Here is a 26,482-nt window from a genome sequence, read left to right as displayed (position 1 = left end):
ATCTCCAGGTTCCTAGGACCAGTTTCCAGCTTCTGAGATGGATTCCTAAGTCAAACCATTCCTGAGATTTCTAAGCAAATTTTCAGGATACAGTCCATTTCTGATATTGGGAGCCCAGCTAGCACGGAAGAGGGATAACCCCTGCGTGTTCCAGAGGGCAACGGGAGGGGGTGGAAATTTACCCAAGCCACAGCAGTATCGGGGCTGGCCCCAAATGCTCAACGCACTGAGCGAAGGGTGGTCTCCCGGAGCCTCCAGTATTCCCAGGCCTTACAGTATCTTTCACTAGCAGGTGTGAGGTGGAGCCGGAGGCTAGGCGAAGGCGGGAGACTGGGTTTAACCCTTTATTTACTTCTTGAGACGGGACTCTGAGGAAGGATAGCCAGATGCTTCTTTCCGTATTCCGTAGACAGCAGTATGAACCAGGTCTCTGGTCCAGGCTTAAAATAGGGTCTCGAACTCCTTCGCAAAGACATTTCCCCTTCTGGAGAGTCGAGGATCCAAGTATCTACCATTCGAGTCCTTACAATTTGACTCTGAGCCTGAGCCCCTGTGGGGGTGGATCTCCTCCTTGGGGGTTTCCCTAAACTCCTCCGGTTCTCTTTCCCAATTGGGAAACAGCATAACGAGGAAAAGTGAGGCACGCCTGCAACTGGAACGTGGGTCTAAGCGGAGATAAGTGGGCGGAGTAATCTTTCGCCATCGCCAGTTTAAGGGATCTCTGGGCGCGGAGGGACACTAGTGGGTTCAGGTCTCAGTCAGTGCTTCCCCGAGTGGGCAGCGAGCAGGGCGTCGTGGGCTGTGTGGAGTCTCTCAAACCGCCACCTCCCTGCCTACCCACTAGCGGCTGGGAAAGACTACTTTCCTCTGGGTAGTCGCGCGGCATCCACATCCACCTCCCCTCCTTGTCCCTCCTCTCCCCTCGGTCTCCGCCCCCTCGCGCAAAGGAGGCCTTGCCGCTTTAAGAGCCGGGGTAGCGATTGACAGGCAATAAACGCGGAGTGCCGGGCTGCGTTGGAGCCGCCCCGAGCTAGGGGCTCCCCGGGGCTCAGGTAGGCGCACCCCGGTCAGCACCCACCCCAAGGTCCCTGTGTCCTCTACGTCTAGGCACAGCACTGGGGCCCTAGTCTCTGGATCCAGTCTCCTCCGGCCCCTTCTCCCAGGCCCGTCCCCTCCCTCTCCAACTCCAGCCCCCCCTCCACCTTTTCGGGTGCTCCTAGAGAGAGACCAAACCCCGCTGCCCATTGACGCTGGCCCCCGCCCCTGCGGTAAGGGCTGCAAAGTGACATCGGGCACAGAGCTGGTGAGCTGTGCGGAGCCCGGGTATCCGCGCAGCCTCTCCGGGGACCGTGCGGATTCGGGGGACTTCGGAGCCGGGCATTACGTAAGAACTGCGCTGTTAGCGCTTCCGGGGAGTAGGGGCGCGAGACAGAGGTTGCGCGGGTCGCGGTGGCTTCCCTGTCCCCTTGGAAGGCTAACACCTCAATCTTCTCTGGGAGGGGGTGTGGGAAGGGGCGAACTCCTTCTGCCTCCCAGGCTGGTGGAGGGGACGTGGGGGAGGCAGGTCGGGGACAGGGGCTAGTGTTAGGGCCTGGAGACCTAGGAGGGGATCGGTGTCAGGAGCCAGGAGCCAGGGTCAGAAAGTTAGGTCAACTAAGGGGGGCAGAGTGAGAACCCGAGCTGGGCGCAGGCATTCAGTGACCTCATCCTTTGGTCTCCCGCGGGCGCTCACGCAAAAAGCCTTCTTTGATGGCTAGCAACACGCCCCCCTCCCCCCAGGTCCTAGCGCCCAGCGTGTTAGGGCTGGGCTCTTGGGGCGGGGGCGTTCTGATTGTCATTGCGTGCAGTCCGCCAGGGCTCTAGACCCCCATCCCTCAGTCTCTCTACCCCTCCCCACGACCTGTCGGTCTGCAAAGCGCCTTTGTCAGACCCTTCTCCCCACATCTCTTTGTATGTGTATTGATGGAGGGGTAGGTGGAAGGTTGGAGAAAATCTCCCCTTTTCACGGCTGGTCCGTATCACCCTCAGACCCTAGGTCATGCAGATAGCCTAGAGGTAGGAGAGGTCACCCGGGCCAAGGGTTTCGGAAGCCGAGGTGCGAGTTCCCAGATGCCTGGGCTCCGGACCTTGGCCCGGAGCCAGGCTGGTTTGCCTGGCACTGCTTGTTCTCCTGTGGGCACAGCTGGGCCCCGCCCTCTCGGAGGCTCGAGTGGGGGTGGGGCAGAGCTAACCGCTGCCGCGGGAACCGACTCACTAGGGAGAAAACCCGGACAGGCTAGGCAAGACTTCTGAGGACAGGATCCCCCCTGCCGCTTCCCACTCTCCGCCCTCTAGGGAAGGTGGAATCCTGGAGCCCCTCTGTCAGTACCTCTGTCACGGTGAGCAGCGCCAGCCAAGAGGAAGCTCCAGGTTCCAGGTCGTCATGATCTGGGATGGGGAAGGAAAGGATCCCTCCTCACAGCTCTCTAGGAACAGAGACAGCAGGGGTTGGCACTGGGGGCACTCTCTGGCAAAGTGGATCCTGGGCTTCCAGCCTGGGTGCTAGCCTGACAGGGGGTGCCCTTCCTTTTCCTGAAAGCTGCTTTCTTTCACATACTTGGGGGCAGATCCAGGAGGAAGGGGAGTCGTCCCCCAACTTTGTAATTTGTTATTTCCAGCTCAAGCCTATCTAATTTTTAAATTAAAATTAGGTAGTGGTCCCTCTGAGAAGAATCCTTTCTTTGGGTGGGGGGGAGTGAAGTTGTGGCTCCCTTGCCTGCTGGGCCCAGTAGGGATTCATTCCTAAAGTGGGCACTACCAGCTGCTTTCCTCTACTCCCCCAGCCCTGCTGTGTGTGAGCCACTGCCTCCTGTTGTCATAGCAACCGGGAATTAGGGTTTTCTCCAGCAGCACATGCCCAGGAAGGAAAAGGGAGAAAGGGTGGTGGGTTGCCCCCCTGGCCCCTCTTCTAAAGAATGGGGGAATCAACCCCAGCTTTGGGAGGCCCTGGGATGGGAACTGGAACTGTAAACTCCATACCTGGCTCTGCCCAGAACCTCCTACTCTCCTTGTCCCAGCTGTGGGCTAAGAAAGGGAAAAGGGGGAAAGAGGATGCCAGAAAGGCCTTGGGGAGGTGTGACATCATTTCTATCAGACAGACAGACAAATGTTTGTGGAGTATCTACGCTGTGCTAAGCCTAGGATCCAGAGGCAAAATAAAACAGATGTGGTTCTTGACTTCATAAAGCTTACGGTCTGAGAACATCCATCTTTTCTGCATTTTACTCAAATTTTGTATTTTTACCCACCCCCTCTCAAAAAAAAAAAAAAAAAAAAAAAGGACATGGCAGGCAGGAACACGTAATTTTTTGTTAAGAGTCATAAAAGTTGGATTTTCACTGTAGCTCTCTTTATTAGCTTTGTGACCTTGGACAGATTAATCTCTCTGAACCTCTGTCTTCTCCTCCTTGGAGAAACGGGCATGAAATATCTGTTCTTCCTGCCTCTTAGGACTGTGAGATCATTCAGTTTTGGGCAATAGCCTCTTTCCTACCTTGTTGGCTGATCCCGAGGGAGGGCCCTCCTTAATTCCTTTCTATGGCTCTGTCCTTGCACCTTCTCATCCTCCTCTCTCCCCTCCTCCAGGAGAGACATTTTCAGAGCCCTTATCGACTTCACCATGCCGGTTGCCGCCACCAACTCTGAGACTGGTAAGAAGTGGGTGCGGATATCAGTTTATATCAATGGTTCAGAGGGTGCTGGTAGGGTGGGGAGCAGCAGTTAGCTACTCCTACAGGTCCCTGTAAGAACAAACTGCCCCCACCACTGCTCCACCCAGCTAGCTACTCAGCCATTCATTCAGGCAGCTTCTATGGCCCTGCCACACCTGCCCCAGGGTGGGGCTGGAGACACAGCACAGCTCACCTCCATGGAGGGCAGGGGCATGCATGCTCCAGATTTGATGTGCACTATTGCCCGAGAGAAATGGCATGGGGCCACGCTGGTTAGGAAGTGGCCCCTAGGACCTGGGCCTTGGAGAATGGCTGGGGGTTACAGAGACTGCAGCAGCCCAGCCTGAGACTGAGAAGTCCGTGGTGCGTCGCTCACCAAACAGGTGAAATAGATCAGTGCGTGCTAGAGATGTGGTATGTGTTTGCTGAGGCACGAGAAGTTAAGTGTGGAGAATGCCAGGTCAAGAAACCTCAACTTGGTTCTGTAGGTTTTAGGGCAAGGGAGCGGACCACTCAGATAAGCTAAGAAGCCACAAGAGCAAACTGTTTAACCTCTCTGAGCCTGTATCGCCTGTTCTGTAAAGAGGTTGATGGGAGACTCAAAGGCTGTGCTGGGAAAGTGTGTTACTGTTAGGAATATTCACAGTTATTCTGTGCTCCTGAGTTATTATCTCATTAACCTTGAGTCAGTCACTTCCCTTTTAGGACCTAAGTTTCCCCCACCTGTAAGATGAAGTGATGAGACAAGATCAGGGTTCTTAACTTCTGTTGGTTCTGGATTCCTTTGAGAATCTGATAACAGCCGTGGGCCCTCGTCATAGACAAATGCTTCTCAGCACAAAATCTGTATTCTACTCTGGAGTTCAAGGACCTCTTAAGTACATTCAGGAACATACCTGGTGAAGTTCTCTGTGCTAGAGGCTAAGGGCCCTAACAACTCCAAACCTCTTTGGCTTTGCTCTGATTTGTCTGTCTTTTCCCCTGCTTGGATGCTTTCCGTACCATGCAGCCCCTACCCTTGCTCAAGGTAATGCTTCTGCCTCTGCAAGATGTTCCCGGCTTCCCAATTTGATTGGAGTGACTGTTTCTCCCTCTGAGAAACTGAACCAGGAAAGCGAAGGCTGCTGTGAGGCCAGAGCCTAAGCTGTGACACATTTGTCCCCAGGAAGAGCCTATTCTCCATGCAGTAGGGGGACTGTCCTAATGTCCCCTAGTTTCTGCAGCTTTAGAGGGCTCAGTGCCTCCACCCCCTGTCCAGCCTGCTGGGCCTCCTGGGTCTCTCCTGCTCCAGCCTGCCTGGGCCACTACTGTAAGCTGCTTAGGGGTTAATGAAGCCCATCCCTGAGCCTGTGATTAAAGGCCTCTCAATCTGGGGCTGCCCTTAAGCCCATTAATAGTGCCTGGCAGGGGTGTAGAGGGAGAAGGAAGCCAATAAATTGGCTTTCTTGCTGCAGGCCTTGATGGGGGCATGGTGGGGTGGGTTGGAGGACAGCATGGGGACTGGAGCCCAGGGGTATGGCTATGAGGCCTGCTTCCTCTGAGGACTCCTGAGGCCCCTGCTTTCCTGGATGTTATGCCATGGGCTGCTTCTGCCTTCTGCTATCCAAAAGAGGAAGGATAGAGGCAAGCAGCTTAACCTCTTGGAGCCCGTGTTTCCTATTCTGTAAAGAGGTGATGTGTGACTCAAAGGCTTTGAGTCTCTTACCCCTTCCTGCAGGCAGCCCTCTGTGCCCACTCCCGGCTGGATTGGCTCCCGGCTTTAAAAATCTAATGGCGGGTTATGCCCCTGCTCATTTTGTGGCTATTACACTTCTTACAGGCCTGAGAGACAGCTACACCCCTCAGTATGAGGTCAGGTCCACCCTTTCCTTACCCTCTTCCTTCTTCGAGAGATCCCAGCCTTGGGCTCTGCAGAGAGTGAAGCTAGAAAGGTCCTTCTCCCACCACCTTTCCATGGGTCACCATAGTCATCGTCATTGTGAAGATGAGAAAAATGGTGTGGGTGTATTCCTCTGCAGAGAGGGTTGGGGAACGGGTTGGTAGGTATGTGGGCTGATGGTTGAACTTGCCTCTGGTCTCCAGACCTGCAGCCTTGTTCTCTCTTCCTCCTTCACCTGACTCCCTTCTTTCTTTGAATCAAGGTGGGGATGTGGGCTGCTTTTAGGTAGAGCTGTCCCTTTAAATTTCTCTTGCATCCCGGGGTTAATGTCCTGGTGTGTAATCCCTCCTGTTGCCATGGTAACCAGGGGTGCACTGCAACCTGGTGCTACTCCTTAGGGACTGGCTGTTTGGTGGCAGCAGCAGTGCCTGGTGGTGGCCTCATGGGTACAAGGTTTCAGAAGAATGGAGGCATTGGGCTGGGGTAACTACCAAGTCTCTCCCTCCTGCCCACCCTTGTCCCCTTCCCCAATTCCAAGATGCCTGATCGGCCCCCTCAGGTGTCACCCCTCACCCAAGGGGAAGAGCTAATAGGAGATGGGGGTGGAGAAGAAGGTGCTGCTGAGATGTGGGGGTAAGAAGGGCTTGGGATACCCTTCCCTGCCCACAGTGGTACCACCCCCCGCACACACACACTTTTTCTCCGTGTTCTTCATGCCTCGACCCCCATGGATGGCAGCTAGCAGGAAGTATTCGGAGTCTGAGGTACTTGTCCCATTCCACTCTATTGCCACTGTTCCCGGTGGAGGATCAAGAGTCATTCTTGGGGGCTTCCTTTGATCCTAAGGGGACCTTTGTAAAAAAAATTGGGCCTGGAGAGGGGTCAAAGAGTAGAGGTCGGAGGGCAGGGGAGAGGTAGCGTGGGGGTATATTAGAGAAGGTACCTTCAAGAGAGTGGAAAGGAAAAAGGTGGGACCAAGTCCCCAAGGTGAGGCCAAGTCCCCATCCCCCTTGGGCTCACTGCAGCTGGACTATGAGGGGAGGGTCTCTGAGCACCACCTCACATCTGAAGGGGCAGCTTATTTAACCCCGCTCTCCCTTCTCTCCGCCTCCTTCTCCCCACCCCCACTCGCTGGGATTGTACCGAGGGGCTAAGGCCAGCCGTAGGACCTGGACTTTCTCTTCAACCGCCCCCGACCCACCCATCTGTTTTGGCCAATCAGTAAGGCGGCTGAGCCTCGCTATTGGCTGATCCTTCAGAGGGTGCTCTCTGAGTCCCGCCTCCTCCAGCGCTACGGCTTCTGGCTCGGAAGGTGGCCCATTATCGAGTGGAGGCTACTCCGGGAATCCCCGGCCGGCCGGGGTTGGGGGGCAGCTATGGCAGGCAGCCCAGGCAGCAGGGCCTCCTTGGAGGGCATATCCCTGGGCTCCTCTGAGGAAGCTGACCTCCGGAGAGAAGGTAGGAAAAGATCGGGCTGGGAGGCTGGAGGAAAAGCTGGCCCTACAGGGTTTGGGGCATCTGGAGAGGGTGCCCTAGGAACGGACTTCCGGAGACTAAGGGTCTGGTGGCACAGCCCACCAGGAAAGCTGGCCTAGGCTGAGGGTGCCAACTACCTTGGCTCAGTCCTCCCTCATGGCTAGCAGGTGTGGGACTCAGTGTGTGAGGATGACTGGGGAGTGTGGACTCCAGGATACCCTGCAGAGTGGGAAGGGTCCCTGCCCAGGCCTTTCTGAGCCCTAAGTGCCTTGCAGTTCTCCCACCAACGCCAAGCCCAGGCCTGGGCAGAGGGGCTTGGGGGAGGGACTGGGATCTTACTTCTGGAGAAGGTGGGGTGAAGGGGAAGAGGGTGGGAGTACAGGAGTCTCTGAACCATGTTTGCCAGGTCCAGTTTCAGTGCCCCCTCCTCCCCATCCCCATTCCTTCCTGGAGGAGGGGGTGCTGACGAGAGCTATGAGAGACGCCAGGGAGGTGTCTACCCCTCCTCCAGGGTTTGGGAGCTGTTACGCAGATGTAGGCGTGGGTGGCAGGATGGCAGTGTAATGATACCCCCTGCCCATCTCTGCCCCCAGCTGGGTACAGTCTGCTTCTCCCTTCCTCTCCCTCCCCCCCTCGAACCTTCACAGCCAGGAGCTTCCTCCTCTGCAGGTGGGTGACCACAACCCACCTCAGATCTCACCGCCAAGGCTGGGGTCTAGTGTCAGGTGTTCTCACATCCTTGGCTACGTCCTGTCCCAGGCTGAGGGTCTGTTGATCCCTGAGATGTCTTGGTCTGACTTCTGCCCTTGGGAACCCACAGCCATCCCAGGCCTCTGGGTGCCTGTTTTCCCAGCTCCTGCCAGTGTTCTGAGCCTCGGCTTTGGCTTCCTATGATCTATATTAATTTCTCAATAATTATAGATCATTGTCTGTCAGAGTTGAAGGTCCTGTAGACACCATCTAGTCCAACCCACCCATTTTACAGGAGGGAAAGTCTGAAGCCAGTGAGGGACAGTGACTTGTGCAAAATCATACTGAGTTAGTGGCATAGCTTATACTAGATGCTGCATAGGCCCTGGCTTCCTGCATAAGCTGCCTGCTTGACTCTAGGCCTGCACTCAGGGGCAGGCTCCAAGCACCGTTTCTCTCATTCCTGAGTCAGCCAGGTGCAGGTGGCTAAGTCCTGGGGTTTCAGCCCATCTGGAGGTTGAGTGAGGAGCCTGTGGTTCTCAGGTTCAGGGCAGAACCTGGAACCTGACGCCTGTCTCCCTTTCTCCTCTCCCCTCACCTCAGAGTCCACTTTATGCTGCCTGGAGCCTCCCACGTGCCCAGGCAGGCATCACTTAGGGCCTAGAGAAACTCCCCACTTTTCTCCTAGGGCCCCTGCCCCAGGCATTCCCATGCCTGGCAGGGAAGGAAGTGCTGCTGGGGAGGGGCCATCCTCTGTGGGATGTGGGATGGGGGGCTGGAGTTGCCGTGATGTGTTTTGGTCTCCTGTGCCCAGCTGTGTGTCTCACTGCCCACTCCTTTGCCCCAGCCATGCAGCAAGTCCTGGACAACCTGGGATCCCTCCCCAATGCCACGGGGGCTGCAGAACTGGACCTGATCTTTCTTCGAGGCATTATGGAAAGTCCCATAGTAAGATCCCTCGCCAAGGTATAGTGCTCCAGGGAGGTGGGCACGAGCACACTGTGTCTGGGGAGGCGCAGTGGGGGATAGGGTGTTAGTCACACGTGGCTCCGGGAATGGGGCGTGTGGCACAGGAGACCCCTGGGGGGGTATGCATGAGCATCCATGCCCAGATGATGAACCTGAGCAACTGCATGTGGGGCTGCCCTGTGCCTGACTGGTGAGTGTGAGGATATGCCCGTGTGGATAGGTGTTTGGTGACTGCCCGCCTGTGGAGGATATGATGGGAGGGGGTGAGCATGCCTGTGCACTCAGATCTCCAGAATTCATCCTGTCTGTCCCTCTATTGTTGGGCGTTTTGTGCAGATGTCTTTTCAAGCTCACCTGCCATTCATCGGATGGGGAAAAGACTAAAAGAGAAAGTTTTAAAACGATCGGGTAATGGCAGTGATAGAGGCAGATGCAGTAAGCCTTTTGGAAGCATAAAGGACAGATGCCTAACCCAGTCCAGAGTGGGCAGGGAAGGCTTCCTGGAGGAAGGGCCACTTGAGCTGAGTCTTGAAGAATAAGGAGAAGGGGGAGGACATTCTGGGCTACAGGAAGAGCTTGAACAGAATCAAAGATGAGAAAGAACCAGAGGCATATAGGGGACTGTAAATGTCTCTGTGAGGCTGGAGCTTCGGGTGTGAGACAGAGAGTGTGAACTGTGGAGACACCGATAGGCGGTAGAGGGCTCTGGGGGCTGTGCCTGGGTGCTCGGGCATTGTCCTGTGAGCAGCATGGAACTTTTCATGAGTTTTAAGCAAGAGTGTGATGACGGCACGTGGACATTTCAAGAGCATCCCTCTGGCAGCCACATGGAAGATAGATGGAGGGTCTTGGCCGGAGTTAGAGAGATGGTCCTGAACTAGACCTCTGGTAACAGGGTTTGAGGGAGGAGAGGATGAAAGAAATATTTAGGAAGTAAGCTGGCAGTGCTTGGTGTTGGTTGTGGAAGGTGAGGGGTGGAAGTAGCAAGACACGCAGGATTCTGCAGAGAGAAAGTGTGGGGCTGGTGCTGCGGGGACACGTGAGGAGGGAGCCCCCTCTCCTGAAGAGAAAAGAAGGCAAGAATGGTACCTATAGCTGTGTTGGAGGCAAGACTGAGAGGTGCATGGAATCATGCCTAATTGCTCAGGTTTCCCAGGGGAGGTAGGGCAGTTCTCTGCTGGGAATTAGAGATCAGAGGCTGAGTATGAAGGTGGGGGCGGCGGGCAAGGGTTTGAAGTAAAGTTTCAACTAATCACTGAAGGGAAGGAGAGAGGGAACCCACGAAAGCCAGGGAGCAGGATCGACATGGCTTAGACTATCTATTGCAGTTGCCGGATTTTCTAGATGAGGGTGGTTCAGTCCAGAGACGCAGAGATAAAAAAGGTGGCTTCGGTTCAGAGCTTGTACTGATGGGGCTGTGGAAGGCTGTGAGAGGCTGACATACGGGGGCCGTTGTGAAGTGGACAGGCGAGAACGATTCAGAACATCACCTCTGGGGCCTAGGCTGGGAGGGGAGGGGACCAAGTGGGGACAGAGAGGCAGGGAGAAAATGGAGGTAAAGGCCTGAGGGGTCTCTGAGGTCACAGTATTGGGGGAAAGAGCATATAGCTGGAAGAGAAGAAAGCCAGGTCAGAGAGAGGAAGGTAGGAGGACAGTTCTGGGGGATGACGTGACAATCTAGGATCTTGCCGCAGTGGACAGGAGGTCATCGATGTTAAAGAGTTCCAGGAATGGGAGGCCCACGTGTGGGATGGGGGTGGTCTACACGGGCATTGGAATCTCGGGTTACAGCAGGCATTGGGGTGGGGACGACTGAGACAGTCCCAGGGTCTTCAGTGAATGGTGGCGAGGGTGACCAGGAAGTTGGCAGTATCTTCGATTGCAAGGAAGGAGAATATGATATATCCAAGTGCGGGGGCCGGGGGTTCACAAGGTGGGGGTGGGGACTGTCACAAGCCAGCTGTGGCCGGCCCCGGCATGGGGTGCAGAAGGGGACCAGGCCCCACTGGAGAGAAATTGCTGCCACAGGGGACGCCATGTCCCAGGGACACAGCCTGGTCATGATATCACCTGTGGGATGGTTAAGACCTGGGGAGGTCGTTAATGAGGAAAGACGAAAAGTGTGAGAGGGTTAATAGTGGGAGGTTCTGGGGAAGAGAAAACCGAGCAGATTGGACGAGATTGGAGAAAGGCAGCTCGCTTTTCATGCGGTGGCCAAGGATTGTATTCATGTGTTAAAAATAAAAACAAGGAATTCTGCATGTTTCAAACAGAATGTGAGCGTCATGAGAACAGGGATCTCTCTTTGGGTCCCTATGTCCTGAGAGCCTAGAACAGTGCCTGACACATAGTAAATGGTCACTGAATATTTGTCGAATGACTGAATACAAGAGTTTAGAGCATAACATAGTAGACCTCTGAGCACCCATCTCTACAATGTGGATTCTGGCCATATTTGCTTTAACTCTTGCTCTTTGTTTTTGAAGTGAAAAGGATGATACAGGTAATGCCTCTCCCCTTTTTTGCTCATTTCCACTGGTTTCCCTCCCCACAGGTAACCACCACTGGCTTGAGGATGATAATGTCATACCTCTAAACTGCATATCTTGCCTACATATGTGTTTAGCTATAAACAATGTGCCCCTATTATATGAGTTCTTAAACTTTATATAAGAGAATGATAGTGCAAGCTGCTTAGGTTTTTTAATTCATATTAGTAGTATAGTTATTGACTGAAGTATATAGATTCACTTTAACCATTGTGTGGTTTTCCACTATGTGAATAGAGCCCAATGTGTACGTTTATTGGTTCCCCTGAGGGCAGGTACGTTGTTGCTGCTGCAGCGCATACCCTCACATCCATCTGCTTCTGCATGTGTGAGGGTGGACACTTGGCAATGGAATTTTGAACCTCAACATCTACAACCTTCCAAAGCTGATTTCAGAGTTGGATTTATTAGACCACATCGTCTCTGTGTCACTTGAGCTATTGCTTCTACAGTGAGACGGCCAATGAAATAAGGCGGGTCTTGCAAGATGGGAGGACCTCAGGGTTAGAAGCCAGCCTTCTCCAAAGCAGGATCCCCTTTAATAGCCTTCCTCTCTGGGGGCTTTGTCTAATCTATTTGATGGCTCTCCATTGATGGGATTGCTGGCTGGCTGCCTCCGTCATCCATTGTCATTCAGTCATCCATCATCTGTTCAACAAATATCTATTGTGCACTCACCAAGTACCAGGCACAGTGCTGGGTCTATGGCAATGAACTGTCAGATAGTTTGTTCTTTTCCTGATAGAGCCCAAGTCTGTCATTTCCTCACTGAGCCCTGCAATGTCCCAGTCCTGGGACCTCACAGTACAGCCTAATTGAGAAGTTACCAATGTGCCATATCTGAGTAAGTAAATTCCCTTCTCCAGAAATGTTCTTGGGGATACCCTGGTCTGAATTTCCTCCTGGGAAATGCCTAGTATGGTTTCAGATGCGTAAAGTACAATAGAAGATAGTGTGGACATTTCCTTACTCTGAGGCCTCCAATCAGAGGCGCACAGGCTAAGGGAACCTCGTGACTTCTTTCCCTCCAGTTGTGGGGCAAAGAGGGAGTGAATCTCCACACAGGCCTGTCTGTGCTCAGTGAAAGCCCTCCCATCCCTGTAGGTGTGACCCTTTGCAATGTAGCTTTGCCACTTCTCTCATCAAAAGGTAGAGTCTCCACCTGGGTTTGACCATGAGACTTGCTTTGGACGACAAGACCTACTTCTCACTCTTTCTTACCAATTTCAATGATTATGTATACAGAGATACATTTCTAACCTAATAGACAAAGTTCTTTGATCACAAATCCAGCTATAGAAACTTGGTTCTCCTGGTGAAGTGGCTCAGAAACCCTCAGGGACAGAGTCAAGGTGGAATCATGTGTGGTAGCTATTAACCTCTTTCCCTTACCCTTACAGACTTGGACTTGACTCTCCTCTCTGGGGATGTGGCAGACAGTGTGGGAGGGGCCAGGTTGGGTAGATCTAGGACCAGGGAGGGGCAGGACTTGAAGGGACAAACTCAGAGAGTTAAAGGCTCTGGAGGGAAGTCAAATCTGGCAGACAGATCATAAATCCAGGGGTTTGGCTATGGACAACAGGTGGCAGCCCTGGCAGGTTGGTGGCATCTGGGAGGGCTGACACAGATTCAGCAGCAGGTGTTCCAACAACAGGCAAGGCTAAGGTAAGGAATCCCAGGCAGGTGACATTTAGAAATTCAAACCAACTGTTACCAGTGGAGACATCTGCCAGCTGGGAGGCATGTGAATTAATCCACGTGAGATGAAGAAGAAAGAATACAGGATTTGGAGTCAGAAGATTCACCGGCTGGCTGTGTGACTTTAGTATGTCTGACAACTAATCTGAGCTTCAGTTATTTCTTCTGAGAAGTGGGGATCATGATGCCTATCTCTCAGAGTAGTGGTGGGCATATGGGGAAGTCATATGGGGAAGTCATGGGTGTGGAGGTGCTTTTTAAATGATAAAGAGTTGTGATAATGTAGTCTCGGCCATTGGACTGGAGCTCACAGGGAGGACTCCACACCTGTAGTGAAGCTGGAGTGAGATGGCAAAGCAAGACAGGGCCCTAGAAGACAGTCACTAAGAGACTGACCAGTGGACATAACAAGCAGAAGCTACAATAATAGAGAGCCCAGTGTATCAGCCTTTGCTGTGTAACAAACCATCCCAATGCATATGGCCTAAAATAGCCATGATTTGTTTCTCGTGATTTTGTGGATTCAGTGGGTGGTCTTTCTGTTCTGGGCTCTGGGATTGCCATCCTCACTCTAGGATGGCTTCACTCAGCTGGGAAGTCTGCAGTATCTAGCTTGAGAGACTGCCATGTTTTTTCACATGGCAGTCTCAGCAACAAGGGAGGACAAACTCCAAATCCCAAACACTTTCCAAGCCTCTGCTTATATCACATTTGCTAATGTCCTATTGGCCAGAGAAAATCACATGGTCAAATCCAGATTGAAGAACGACGTTACCTTCTGGCACACTGCTCTCTGGGACTTCTTTCAGTTTTGAACTATTTCATTATGAGCCTGGGTTTCAAATGAGAATTCCCTGTCTCTTGCCAAGCTCAAAGAGGTTGGAGTGGGAAGGCAGAGGGAAAACCTTTCAAAGAAATAGCTGTGTGTCATTTCTGCCTTTGCAGTTAGCTTATGGCTCTGGATCAGGAGCTGGCAGGTCTGGGTTCAAGTATAGGCTCTATTATTAACTAGCTGTGAACCTGGCCCAAGCTTCTGGTCCATAGTGAGCTTGAGCCCCTGCTATGCCAATGATGATTTTCAGAGCAGAATTAAACAAATGATTACCATAGACATTCAAAGCCACTCTGCTGGTTGTGGAGCCTGGTGCCTCTAACACTGCAGTGAGTGCTGTACCAGGAACATGCTTTCTAAAAAGAGGTGCCCAGATAGTGACACCATAGCTGCGGGGGAGCTCAGAGAGTCAGGAGACTTTGACTGGGGTCCCTGGTATACACCGATGAGCTGCATGTTGTTAAGGAATTCATTTTACCCATTCAAGCCTCAGATACTTTATTGGGAAAATAGCTTTAATATTACTAATCTCACAGTGTCGTTGTGACTTTTAAATGGGATGATATTTTGCCAATGTGTTGCTTCACCATTGGACAGGCATATATCCCATGGCCCAGCAATTTTGTTCCTTGGAGAAATTCTCACATGTGCACCAAGAGACAAAGACTGGAATGTTCATAGCCTCACTGTTCACAATGGCAAAAATCCGAAATGATCCAGATGCCTCCCAAGAGCAAAGAGATGAATAAAATATGGGGTAGTCACACAATGGAATACAATACAGTGGTTAAAATGAATGAACTAATGCGATAAGGGAAAAAAGAATGAATCTTAGCAAAATAATGCTAAGTGAAAAGTAATAGTAAGTGAAATAAAATGAAATACATTGTTTCTTAATATGAAAAAGGAAAGTAAAGCTTAGCAAAATAATAGTGGGTAAAAAACAGTAAGTGAAATAATTAATATTAGTTGAAAAATTATATTAAGTAAAACAATATTAAGTGAAACTTTATTAATTTAATAATAGTAAATGGAAAAATTCAAGTCCCCAAGGATTTTATATATAGCACAATTCCCTTTTTTTAAGGTAAAAATAACAAAAAATGATATCCATTCTAGGACTATGTAGAATACACATAGATACACTAAAACTATGTAAAATGGGAAGCCAGAGCATGAGGAACACTGGGACTCAAGATGGTTGTTTCTGTGAGTGGATGGGTGGGTGGAGCATGTGATTAGATGTAGGATACTGTCAAATCCCTATTTATGTTTTGAGTGGTGGAGTCTGAGATCCTTGTTATATTATTACAAAATTATCTAAATACCAACTAACTGAAAGGAATCCATGCACAAACTAATGATGAGAATATTATCATGAACCAAGGATATGATGAATCCAGTTCTGAGTTTCCAAAGTCCCAGAGAAGTGTGTCGAAATTGTGAAACAGGTTGGGCGTTCTCAGCCCTCTTCAATCAGCTGTTTAGATCAGCCTGGTGTAATGTTTCTTTTGTATTTGAATGATTAAATGTTTAAAGTTTCCTCTGGGCTGGGAAGGTTGAGCTTGGAGAACTATGCTTTTGCATGTGTGGGTAAGGTGTCCAGTGGCAGCTACAGGAGGAGGAAGGGATCAGCCTGGGAGAGGAGTCATTAAATCAAAGATGGGAGTTAAGTGGCTTGGGAGATGCCTTGGTCAGGCGAGGGCTCCTAGAGAAACTCGTCCTCCCCAGCAATGGAGCAGAAGATGCTGAGGCTAAAATGGGTGACCTCTATGCTCACGTCATGTCACTTGGGCCAGACTAGCTCCTTTAACTTGAAAGAGTCTGGTCAGGGTCACCATGGTGATACAGTGGCATACCTGAGTACCTTTGTTCATTCTTGAAACAGTTCCTGGGGCCTCTGACTCCCAGCATTGACTTGAACACAGTGGTGACACAGAGCCAGGAAGCTCCATGGGCTGTGCTGAGCTAAATGACTGGGGATCACACGGGGTTTGATGGAAGCTTCTGGGGCCTGTCCCTGCCCGCCAGCCTCTGAGGAACATCAAGGCATGACGGCCTCTGAGTGCTGCTCCTTTTCGCCTTCAATCGTCTGTTTCCCCAGCAGGAGCACTCTGCCGAGCCAGGCTGTGGGAGTCAGTCTGAAGTGCCGCCCACCTGGTAGGGGGTGGTTTAGGTGGCAGTGGGGCCAACGCGCCTCCTCATGTGGAATGCTATTCCCCTGGCCTGTTTGGGGAAGATAGGACAGAGAGGAGCTAGCCTTTATGGAGCACCTGCTGTGTGTCAGGCACTGTGTCCCTCTCACCGACTCCTCAGAGTAGTATCCCTGAGAGGTGTTATTAAAATCTCTCCATTTCGTGCCCTTGAAAAACTTCCTCTATGGAAATTTTAAAAAAATGTCTCCTGAACCTCCATCATCCATTGTCCCTTTCAACATTTAACAACTTATAAACAGCCCTGTTTTATATACATCTCCTCCTACTTCCCTGTCTCGTGAATTATTTTGAAGCAAATCTCAGCCGTAATTTTGTTTGTATTTCAGTACGTATAGCTAAAAGGTAAAGATTCTTTAAAAAGCAGTCATACTAGCATCACACATAGAAAATCAAACAATTATTTTCTTATGGATTTTTTTAAGGCAGAAAGTGGAGGCCCTTATTTATTGGATTAATTTGATTTATGCGTTAGTCTGTGCCACCCTTCAGGTTTTTTTTTTTAGCATTTTATTTTATTGTAGTTTCAAGTATACAGTACATTGGTTAGACATTATATAGTTTATGAAATGATCCCCCCGATGACTCTATCTTCCCTCTGGCTCTGCACACAGCCATTACCTTACTGCTGACTGCATTCCCTATGCCGTGCGTCCCATCCCCGTGATCATCTCTCAACCACTAATTGGTACTTACTTCTTTGACCTTTCACTGCTTTCTTCTAGTCTTACGGATTTTTAATAAATGGTATCGGGAATGCCTGGATAGTCATTTGGAAAGAAATCAAAGTAGATCCATACCTCACACCATAGATCAGAAAAAACTCCAAGCACATCAGAGATCTAAATGTGAAAAAAAAACCATACTCATGCTAGAGAAAACATGGATCTGTGTGTGGGAAAGCTTTTTTTTTTTTTTAACTATGCTGCAAAATTCAGATGCATAAAATATTAATAAATTTAATTATACCAAATATATGTATTTTGCATTGACAAGAAAACCATAAGCAGAGTCAACAGACCGATGACAAACTGGGGGAAAATATTTGTAAGAGATAACACAAATAAAGGGCTTATTTTCCTAACATAGAGAACATTTAAAAAATGGGAAACAGAACAAACCAGGACCTGATAGAAAAATTGGCAGAAGACACAAACAGACAATTCACAGAAAAAGATATGCAGATGGCCCTTAGACGTATGAAGGGATGCTCAACTTCTCTCAATAAGCAAATGCAAATTAGGCTCCACCAAGAGATCATTTCTCATCCATGTGATTGGCAGACTTTCCAAGATTTGATCACACACTCTGGTGGGAAGGCTTTAGGAAAGTCATCCAATGCTAGTAGGATGGCAAAGCAGCCCAAGCCCCATGGAAGAGAGTTTGTCAATATCTTTTAAAAAATCGTCTAGGTATTTACTGCTTGACCCAATAAGACTTCTAGGAATTTACATGGAAGACCTCCAAAGATTCAGAACAGCTATGCCAGTATTATTCACCACAGCTTTATTTGCAATAGTAAAATATTAGAAACAACCTAAATACCTGTGGAGACTGATTGAATAAATTATGGTACTCCAGTTGTGTGATGAGTCAAATGCAGTAATTTAAAATAATAATAATAATAATAATAGTAATAATAATAATAAAGGAAGATCTCCACATTGCAGCATAAACCAAACCAATTAAACAAACAAAAAAACCCAAGAGTGTATATAGTGTTCTACTTTTTATGTAAGGCTCTAAGGTAAGGATTTGGGGATGGGAGCTGCCTGAGGGCAGGTGGTACCCAGGGCTCTGTTTGGTACCCCAGGGCTCTTTGGGAAGCATCAGGTCTTACCTGTTACACCTCCACCACCAGGCCCATGAGCGGCTGGAGGAGACGAAGCTGGAGGCGGTTCGGGACAACAACCTGGAGCTGGTGCAGGAGATCCTGCGGGACCTGGCGCAGCTGGCGGAGCAAAGCAGCACAGCCGCGGAGCTGGCCCGCATCCTCCAGGAGCCCCACTTTCAGGTTCCCTTCCGTCTTGAGTGGCGACTGGGGCAGGCCATTGGGGGAGGGGCCGACAGGAAGTTGGAGCAGGGGTGGGAAGGGACCGCGGGGCACTGCCCCTTAGTCCCTCCTCTTCCCACCACCTCCCCAGTCCCTCCTGGAGACGCACGACTCTGTGGCCTCGAAGACCTATGAGACACCACCCCCGAGCCCCGGCCTGGACCCCACGTTCAGCAACCAGCCTGTGCCTCCTGACGCTGTGCGCATGGTGGGCATCCGCAAGACCGCTGGAGAGCATCTGGTGAGAATGCAGGGCAGGGCCAAAGGTGGGGTCCGCAGGGGGGATTGAGAGTAACCAGCGGGGGTCAAACCCAGTCAGGAGAGGGCTGAAGATGAAGATGGGATCAGCTTTGCCCAGGGACCGGCCCATGCAGACCTAGGAGACTGCAGACACTGGGCATATGAGCTGCAAACATACATGTGCCAGAACCCTCTTCATTCTGCCCACTTTCCCTCCTTTAGTGCTCCTGTAAATGAAGATTGGGGCATCAGGATGGAAGAGAAGTCTGTGAGGGCGGGGTGGAAGGGTGAAGATGGGAATGGGGGGCGGGGGCTGGAGATTTCAATCGAAGGTTCTGACGTGGAGCAGTTGAGGCCTCATCATACCTGCCCTCGGTTCCCAGGGCGTGACGTTCCGTGTGGAGGGCGGCGAGTTGGTGATCGCGCGCATTCTGCACGGGGGCATGGTGGCTCAGCAAGGCCTGTTGCACGTGGGCGACATCATCAAAGAGGTGAATGGGCAGCCCGTAGGCAGTGATCCCCGCGCGCTGCAGGAGCTCCTGCGCAGCGCCAGCGGCAGCGTCATCCTCAAGATCCTGCCCAGTTACCAGGAGCCCCACCTGCCCCGCCAGGTGGGTACCTCCACCGAGGTCCCCACTCAGCACAAAGCCCAAGGGGGAGCTGAACCTCAGCTGTCAGGGTCACAAGCCTCGGGGTGGGAGCCCCTCCTCTTCAACCTGAGCTCAAAGCAAGATAGGGGGCGGGGCTTGTGGGGCGGGGCGGTGGGCCCATCCACCCACAGGCCTCTGCGCTTATTGCGTATTGCACCTGCACGCGCTTGCGCATTTGCCCTAGTCTTGGGTACTCATGCACAAGTGCAAGGGATGTGAGTGCATTCAAAGCTTGGTATACTCATTGTATACCAGAATATACAATGAGAGTCTTCATTGTGTGTAGCTGTCTACGTGCCTAAGTGTATGCATGAGTGCGTAGAGTCGGATCGCCGGGTATCCTGTACAGCTGCCTCGGCGTTGGTGGACTGTGGAGGTCTGGCTGCTCTGCCTACTTCTATTGGCTTTCTAGCTGTCTGCCAAAGCCCCTTCCTCCAAAGAGGAGGATGTGAGTGGATGGGAGGGATCCTGCATTAGGTGCCAAAGTGGAGTCCCTTGCTGGGTGATCCCCCTCTTCGGTGGGTGGGGCCAAGGCCCCAGGCCTGAGCAGATTCCCTATCCTGTCTGAGTCCTTTCAGTTCTGGATGCAAAGGGAGGCTGGTGGCAGGGAAGCTGGCCGGGCCTGGGGGCATCATGCCTTTAGATAGGCAGTGCCAGGGCCTCTGTCATCTTTGTGGGGAGGAGGCAGAGGGTGGGCTGTGTGACGTTCTCTCCACTTGGGGGGAATGGAAGAAGGCATGTCCCCTCCAGCCTTCCCCTGCTTCTTTTGACACCCCCCTCCCCGACACTGATCCCCGGCTAGGTATTTGTGAAGTGCCACTTTGACTATGACCCAGCCAGAGACAACCTCATCCCTTGCAAAGAAGCAGGCCTGCGGTTCAACGCTGGGGACTTGCTCCAGATTGTAAACCAGGATGATGCCAATTGGTGGCAGGTGAGCCCTGGGTGCCCATGTAGTCTCTCCAGGCATGATGTGTGGGAAGTGTCCTCTCAGGCAGTGCTTTGCCCATGTCCATTTCAGGCATGCCACGTAGAAGGAGGCAGTGCTGGGCTCATCCCCAGCCAGCTGCTGGAGGAGAAGCGGAAAGCCTTTGTCAAGCGGGACCTGGAGCTGACACCCACCTCAGGTATAAGCCACTTCCCCCCACAATCTGGATGTGACTGGTCCCTGCCTGGCCTCACCTGCTCATTTCTCTGTGGCCAGGGACCCTATGCGGCAGCCTTTCAGGAAAGAAAAAGAAGCGAATGATGTATTTGACCACCAAGAATGCAGGTGGGTGTTGGAGGCCCCCTCCCCCCCTCTCTAATATGGCATGTCCCCTTCCTGCCAACAATATGCTCTCCTGGTTCTGATGCTGCCAGTCTTGTCTCTAGGCCCTGCGCAGTCTCTCTTTGCTGCCCCTGTCCCCTGCGATCCCAACCCCACCCCCTCCACCTGACAAGCAGTGCCATCTCCTTGTGTCCAGAGTTTGACCGCCATGAGCTGCTCATTTACGAGGAGGTGGCTCGCATGCCCCCCTTCCGCCGGAAAACCCTGGTGCTGATCGGGGCTCAGGGTGTGGGCCGGCGCAGCCTGAAGAACAAGCTCATCATGTGGGATCCAGATCGCTACGGCACCACGGTGCCCTGTGAGTGGGAGCTGGGCCCTGCTGGGTGGGGGCCAGGGAGCAGGGGATGCCTTGGGGGCCAGAGCTGGGTCTGCTGAATGGGTATCTATATGAAAACCCGGTGTGAGGTATTGGGCATGCGCCCTCTCTGGGCTAGTGGGGGGAACTGCAGGCTGGGGAGGTTTTGGCGGAGCTGTTTCCGGAACCTGTGGCCGGGTGGGCTGGGCCAGGCCAGCTTTGCCTCTCCTTCTTTCGTGTTTCACTTGCTAAAAGCCCAGCTGGGAACCCATGTGAAATAGGGCTATGAGCTATGTGTGGCCTTGTGGAAGGCTGGGCTTCTTGGTGATAGAACCCAGATGGGATGGTGAAAGCTTCTGGTTCCTGGAGGTAGGAACCTAAATGCTGACCTTAGGTCAGCTCGGCCTTGCTGTGTGGCTTTGGGATGCACATTGCCCTCTCTGGGCCTTAGCTCCCCACCTGTGAGCACTGGGTTGAAGCAGTAATCTCTGATGTTTCTCCCAATATGGACGCCTCAAGTCTCTGTGCGCCAATGGTGAGGGTGAGGGCACAGTGTATGGGAAGACAGTAGTGCTGAGAAGATGGAGGGCAGGCTGCACCCCCAGGGCTGTGTGACACACACAGAACACGCTCATGTGGTGGTGTGGCCTGCCTGAGCCTATTCAGTCCCTCCTTCCCTCTAGACACATCCCGGAGGCCCAAGGACTCAGAACGGGAAGGCCAGGGTTACAGCTTTGTGTCCCGAGCGGAGATGGAGGCCGACATCCGTGCTGGGCGCTACCTGGAACATGGCGAATATGAGGGCAACCTGTACGGCACACGTATCGACTCCATCCGGGGCGTGGTTGCGGCCGGCAAGGTGTGCGTGCTGGATGTCAACCCCCAGGTACCGCCTGGCCCACTCTTTCCACCCTGCCTCGTATCCCCTGTGGGTGTTCTGCTTCCCCTAGCTCTCCCCCCTATATTTCTAGGCACTTGTCTCTCAAGCATTCCCATATAACCTATCAACTACTGCTAGCGACCCAGCCCACCCGGACCCCTTTTCTCAGCCTCCTGGACCCCCACTCCTCTAATCTGCTTCAGTTACCCCAATCCCTAGCTACCTGCCAGCAATTTTTCTACCATTCATCTCCAGGACTCATGTCCCAGAACCCCAGATACCCCTTTCTCATCCATTCCTAGGTACCCATCCTCACCCCCATCACCCTAGATGTACATGGGATGTACTCCCCGACTCTCCTGTCCTTCTGCAGGCAGTGAAGGTGCTGAGAACAGCTGAGTTTGTCCCTTATGTGGTGTTCATTGAGGCCCCCGACTTTGAGACCCTGCGGGCCATGAACCGGGCCGCACTGGAGAGTGGGGTGTCCACTAAGCAGCTCACGGTGAGGGGCTCTGAGATGCAGCGGGAGGGGTCTGATGGCTGCCTGGGGTGGGAGGGGGCAGGCCAGAGAAGAAGAGAAGAAGGTGGTATTAAGGAAGGGGAGAGGTGCCCACCCAAGGTATTAGTGAGGGAGGACTTGCGATTCCTGCTTTATAGGTGTGAGCAAGGAAGTAAAGTGCCCACATTCTCACAGAGTCAGGGACACAGCTAGCCCTGAGAGCAGGAGCTTCTGCCAGGCCCACTGCTTGGCCTACTCTGTGGGGACAGAGTACTGACCAAAGGGAGCCCAGAGGGACAGTAGATCTGTGGGCAGAGGCGAGCCAAGTGGGCTCAGGGCTTTTACAGCTAAGGGAAAGTCTGAAGGGAAGGAGGAAGACAGAGGCTGGAAGTCTGGCCAGAGGGATGAACTAGCATCAGGGAGGAGGTAGCTCTGCGAGGAGAGACTTCAAGTGAGGTGTTGCATGACTCCAGGGCGCCCTCCTGTCGATGTAAAAAAAAACGTCCAAACCTGTAGAAATTTTTCTAAGTTTATTTGAGTCAAACTGATGACATATGCCAGGGAGCAAGATCTCAAATGTGCTGGAAAATAATAGTTTGCAGTTTCTTTTATACATTTGGAATTAAGGAAAGTAAGGAATATTACGTAAAGGTGGGAGAAAGCAAGGGATTGGATTACAGCTTAGTTAAGTTATGTGCTCCCTTGAGGGTAGTCATGCTTTAAAAAGGGATCTGAAAAGCGGGGGAGGGCAGTTCCAGAAACAGTGGACAGAGCTGGCTTAAAGCAAAGGTAAGCCTTTTAGTAAAGAAGTTATATGTTTGGGGCGTGACTACCCACCATGACCTGCTCAGTTAGGAATTTATGATCAGATTGCTTTGTGAGGTTACTTTCCATAGAACCCCTTTATTCTTCCACAGCCCTCTGCCTGGGTACCCTTGGAGCAGCCTTCCCCAAGATTTGTAGGGTTTGCAGAGTTCTGAGCTCAGGGGTCCCTCTGCTGGCCATTCGTGGTACTGCAGGCCTCTGGTTACTATATTACTCAGGCTGTCTGGGCTGTCTGGGCTCCCCTCTGTTGCACACCTGCCCTGGCCACAATCGCCACAGGCAGCTGGGCCATCCCTAGAGCTACTGCTTTGGCTTATTTAAGTCAGTATTCAAGTTCCCTTCCCACTCCTGCCTGGCCTGGGTCTGAGATGGGGGTTGCCTTGTATACCTGTGGGTTGCCCTAATACCAGGTGTGGCAGGTGCCTCTCAGGATGCCCAGACAAGGGGGCTTAGTCAGACTGGAGGGAACACTGGCATTGGAGTCACAAAGACCCTGTGCAGTCACTGGATGGCTGTGTGATCCCTTCGTATCTCAGTTTTCTCTGTTGTAAACAGAGAAATAATTAGTCCTGCCTTGTGGAGCTATAGTGAAGATTCTGTGGGTTGGTTGCAAAATGGTTAGTGCCGTGTTTGGCACTTACTAAAGGCTATTTCCTTCCTTCCTTTACCCATCTCTCTGTCCATGGTTGCAGGAGAGACACCTTGGGGCCTGAAGGGAGGGGCTCCTGCCTCTGTGGACAGGGAATCTGTACCCGCCATGGTTGGGCTTTGGGGAGCATGCTAGATGGGGCAGTCTGTAGATCCCTCTGATGACAGAGATGAGCGTGGGACACTGACCAGTGGGAGGGCCCCTTGTGCCGGCAGGAGGCGGACCTGAGACGGACAGTGGAAGAAAGCAGCCGCATCCAGAGGGGCTACGGGCACTACTTTGACCTCAGTCTGGTCAACAGCAACCTGGAGAGGACCTTCCGCGAGCTCCAGGCCGCCATGGAGAAGCTGCGGACGGAGCCCCAGTGGGTGCCTGTCAGCTGGGTGTACTGAGCCTGCTCACCTGGACCTTACCCCATCTGGGTTGTGACCCAGAACCCTAAATTCATCCTTCCCCAACCGTGACCCCCAACCATAATCCTTAGCTCCCATCCCTGGCGCTCTGGTTGTCCCTGGGTAGTGGCTTCTAGGGGGCCCTAAGTCTGGCTTCAACACAGAGAAGTGCCACTGCCAGGGAGCTGGGTGTTCATGGGGTACCTCTATGCCTAGGTGCTACCCCCTCTTGATCCCCCTTGGCCACCAGATGTCCCTCTCTGAGGGCCAAGCTGTACCCAGGAATGTGTCAGAGCCACCTCTAAAAGGCTTAGGCCAGAGAACAGAAAAGCTGCTATGGGACCACGTGGTCAGCAGGTACACTCTCCCCCGCCCCCGCCCCCACCCCTTGCCTCTCTCCAGTCCCCTTTTCTCCTCTGGACTGGCCACACCCACTGTATTCCTGTATTCCTGGGCTCCTCCCACCTCATACCCAGATGTCCTAGGAGCAGGCCCTAGGCTATTTCCCCGTGGTCTATGGAGTAAGTAGCTCCCAGGTGGCCAGTCAGGCCTGGGCAGTGGTGCCAGCCTGGTGCCATCCCGAAGGCTGCAGGAGCCAAAACACGAGCCAGTTGCCAACCCGGGGAGCAGTGCAGCTCTTGGCTCCCTCAGAATGAGGTCGGGTCCCACAAGTGGACACTACCCTGTCCTTCCTTACCCACAGCTTTTCACTGCCGAAGTCTCTCCACAGACTTCTCCATTGTGCCCCTGACAGGTCAGCTTTGCTTCCTGAAGGGCAAGGCTGGCAGGTGTCAGTGGGCTTAGCCCAGGTCCGGGTGGGTGGGAGGCTGAGCCCTGTGATGAGGAGCCTGCTATTACTGACCGAAGATCTGCAAGCTCTCCATGGCCCATGGTGGGGACACGTCTGGGTTCCCTGTACATGACCATGTCCATTTTGGTCTACTCTTTGGCCAATTCCAAGTGGCCCACTGGCATCAGGGCTGCTTGGGGGGCTGAGGAAGAGTACAGAGGGGATTTTGTGGGCACTGGGCCATGGGGTATAGGCTTGGTGAAGGACATTTGTATTTTGGTAGGCTCCTCATAACCCAGCTCCAGGAGGCGCCATCCACACTGTTTCTGAGCAGCTTATATTCCGCAAGCTGCCGTGCCTGATCTGTGTTTCTGCTGCTGGCGCGTGTGTGTCAGGCTCGGCTTTTGGAGAGGAGCAGCAAAGAGTGATTTTGCTTAGAAAGTCACTCTTTGGGGCCCCTGTTTTGGGGTTCCCCATCAGCCCCTATGTCTTATGAGACCCTTATCCTAGTTTCTAGAGCCCTGACCCTCCCAGATGTCTTCCTCCAGCTCTCCTATTGTCCCCTGACCTTAAACACCACTCTCCTGCCTTTGGGGAGGGCAATTATGTAAAATAGGAGAATCCCTTTTAAGAAAAGAATGCTGTCCTTGACTTCCCCAGGCATCTCATCCCTCATCCTTCTCTGTGATCCTTCCTGGGGTGAGCCTGTCCTTGCAGGGTACCACTCCAGCCCCTGTGCTTCCCAGCCCTTCTGAATGTCTAATCAGTGTTCGCTGCAGTGTCAGCCCAAGCTGGCCCCTGAACCACTGTGTGCCCATTTCCTAGGGAAGGGGAGGGAGAAGAAACAGATATTTATTACAAAGTTAGAAATATATTTATTATATTAGGGATCTCATTTACATTTGCATAGGATATGCAAACGAGATGTCAAGGTCAAGCCTTTTCCCATCCATTTGCATAGCTCTGCATCCACTATGCAGTCATCTTTATACTCCTCTTTCCCCTTTAGTCAGAGTTCTTTTTATCCTTAATTCAGCTCTCCCTTGCACCACCCTCACCCTCAGCCCAAGGGTACTGGGAGCGGGAGGCAAATGGGGTATTCTCCTGTTGGCCAGAGGCCATGGTGTCCTTTGTAAGGGTCTACGCCATCTGGGGGACTTGGGAGTAGAGACAGTGAAGGGTCTGCTGTTGTAGCCACCCCACCTTCTTGGTTAACTTTCAAAGCCCCTTAACTAAAAGACGTGGGTGAGGGGAGCTGGGCATTTCCACTGTTGATACTGTTCAAGCATCATCACCTCTATTGATGCCCAGGGGACAGGGCTGTCATTATCCCTGACTGAATGGGTACTACCTCCCCTGCCTAAGCCCCAACTCCGTGGGTTGGAACAAGTGTGTGCACCCACTGCGTTAGCTCCGACTCGGTCCTCTCTCCTTCTGCTGTGGATGCTTGTATTTGAGGGACCTCAGGATAATGAAGACCCTGCCCCCCAACTGTCCACACTCAGTCCCAGCCCAGTTGCCCTTCCCCTCTCCCCTCCTTCAACCTTCCTGTTCCTGAGCGTTCTCTCTGGCTGGTTTTCTTTCTTTTCCTTTGATTAAATGTGAAAGCAAAGGCTTCCGGTCTCAGTCTTTGGTTAGGGCGGATGTCTTCGGGAGAGGGTGACAGCGGGAGCACAGCACAGATGATTCTGGAATGGAGTCAGAGGGACATGTGTTCTGTGATGTCTTCCAAAATTTCCAGTCCCGCCATTCCACACTCCCCATCCCTAGAAGAGGCTGTTTCTAAATTCTTGTGTCCAGCAGTCTGCGAGCATTCGAGGGGGTGGGGAGACTCAAGGACTCCATGGCTAATCCACTTAGCTT

General features: G+C 52.3%; 1 protein-coding gene across 6 annotated transcripts; it reads left to right on the top strand.

Moving 5' to 3' along the window:
- Positions 1–763: 763 nt before the first annotated feature.
- On the top strand, positions 764–26,226 carry MPP2 (MAGUK p55 scaffold protein 2). 6 transcript variants are annotated; one of them, XM_039846633.1, is made up of 13 exons: positions 764–1,052; positions 3,625–3,689; positions 8,603–8,721; positions 17,878–18,030; positions 18,161–18,310; positions 18,693–18,920; positions 19,762–19,893; positions 19,981–20,086; positions 20,164–20,232; positions 20,426–20,587; positions 21,268–21,470; positions 21,838–21,966; positions 23,653–24,295. In XM_039846633.1, exons 2-13 carry the CDS (start codon positions 3,659–3,661, stop codon positions 23,827–23,829), a joined length of 1,659 nt encoding a protein of 552 aa, XP_039702567.1. In that variant the 5' UTR covers positions 764–1,052; positions 3,625–3,658; the 3' UTR covers positions 23,830–24,295. The 6 variants fall into 6 exon arrangements, with proteins under 6 accessions (XP_039702567.1, XP_039702568.1, XP_039702570.1 ...); XM_039846634.1 differs by having other exon boundaries at positions 956–1,052; positions 8,603–8,703; positions 23,653–23,829; XM_039846636.1 differs by lacking the exon at positions 764–1,052 and adding an exon at positions 1,071–1,384 and having other exon boundaries at positions 17,878–18,310; positions 23,653–23,829.
- The last annotated feature ends 256 nt before the right edge of the window (positions 26,227–26,482 follow it).

This window comes from Pteropus medius, unplaced genomic scaffold, assembly GCF_902729225.1.
Source record: "Pteropus medius unplaced genomic scaffold, Ma_sr-lr_union100, whole genome shotgun sequence".
Taxonomy (NCBI): Eukaryota; Metazoa; Chordata; class Mammalia; order Chiroptera; family Pteropodidae; genus Pteropus; species Pteropus medius.
Note: the sequence above shows the minus strand (reverse complement) of the source record. Positions and strands in the feature narration are given on the sequence as shown.

Excerpts from the sequence above, each read along its gene's own strand:
- MPP2 (XM_039846631.1), top strand. The coding sequence starts at position 6,966 with ATGGCAGGCAGCCCAGGCAGCAGGGCCTCCTTGGAGGGCATATCCCTG. Across the intron at positions 18,311-18,692 it reads AGACCGCTGGAGAGCATCTG|GGCGTGACGTTCCGTGTGGA; the intron begins GTGAGAATGCAG and ends CTCGGTTCCCAG. Across the intron at positions 20,588-21,267 it reads CTACGGCACCACGGTGCCCT|ACACATCCCGGAGGCCCAAG; the intron begins GTGAGTGGGAGC and ends CCTTCCCTCTAG.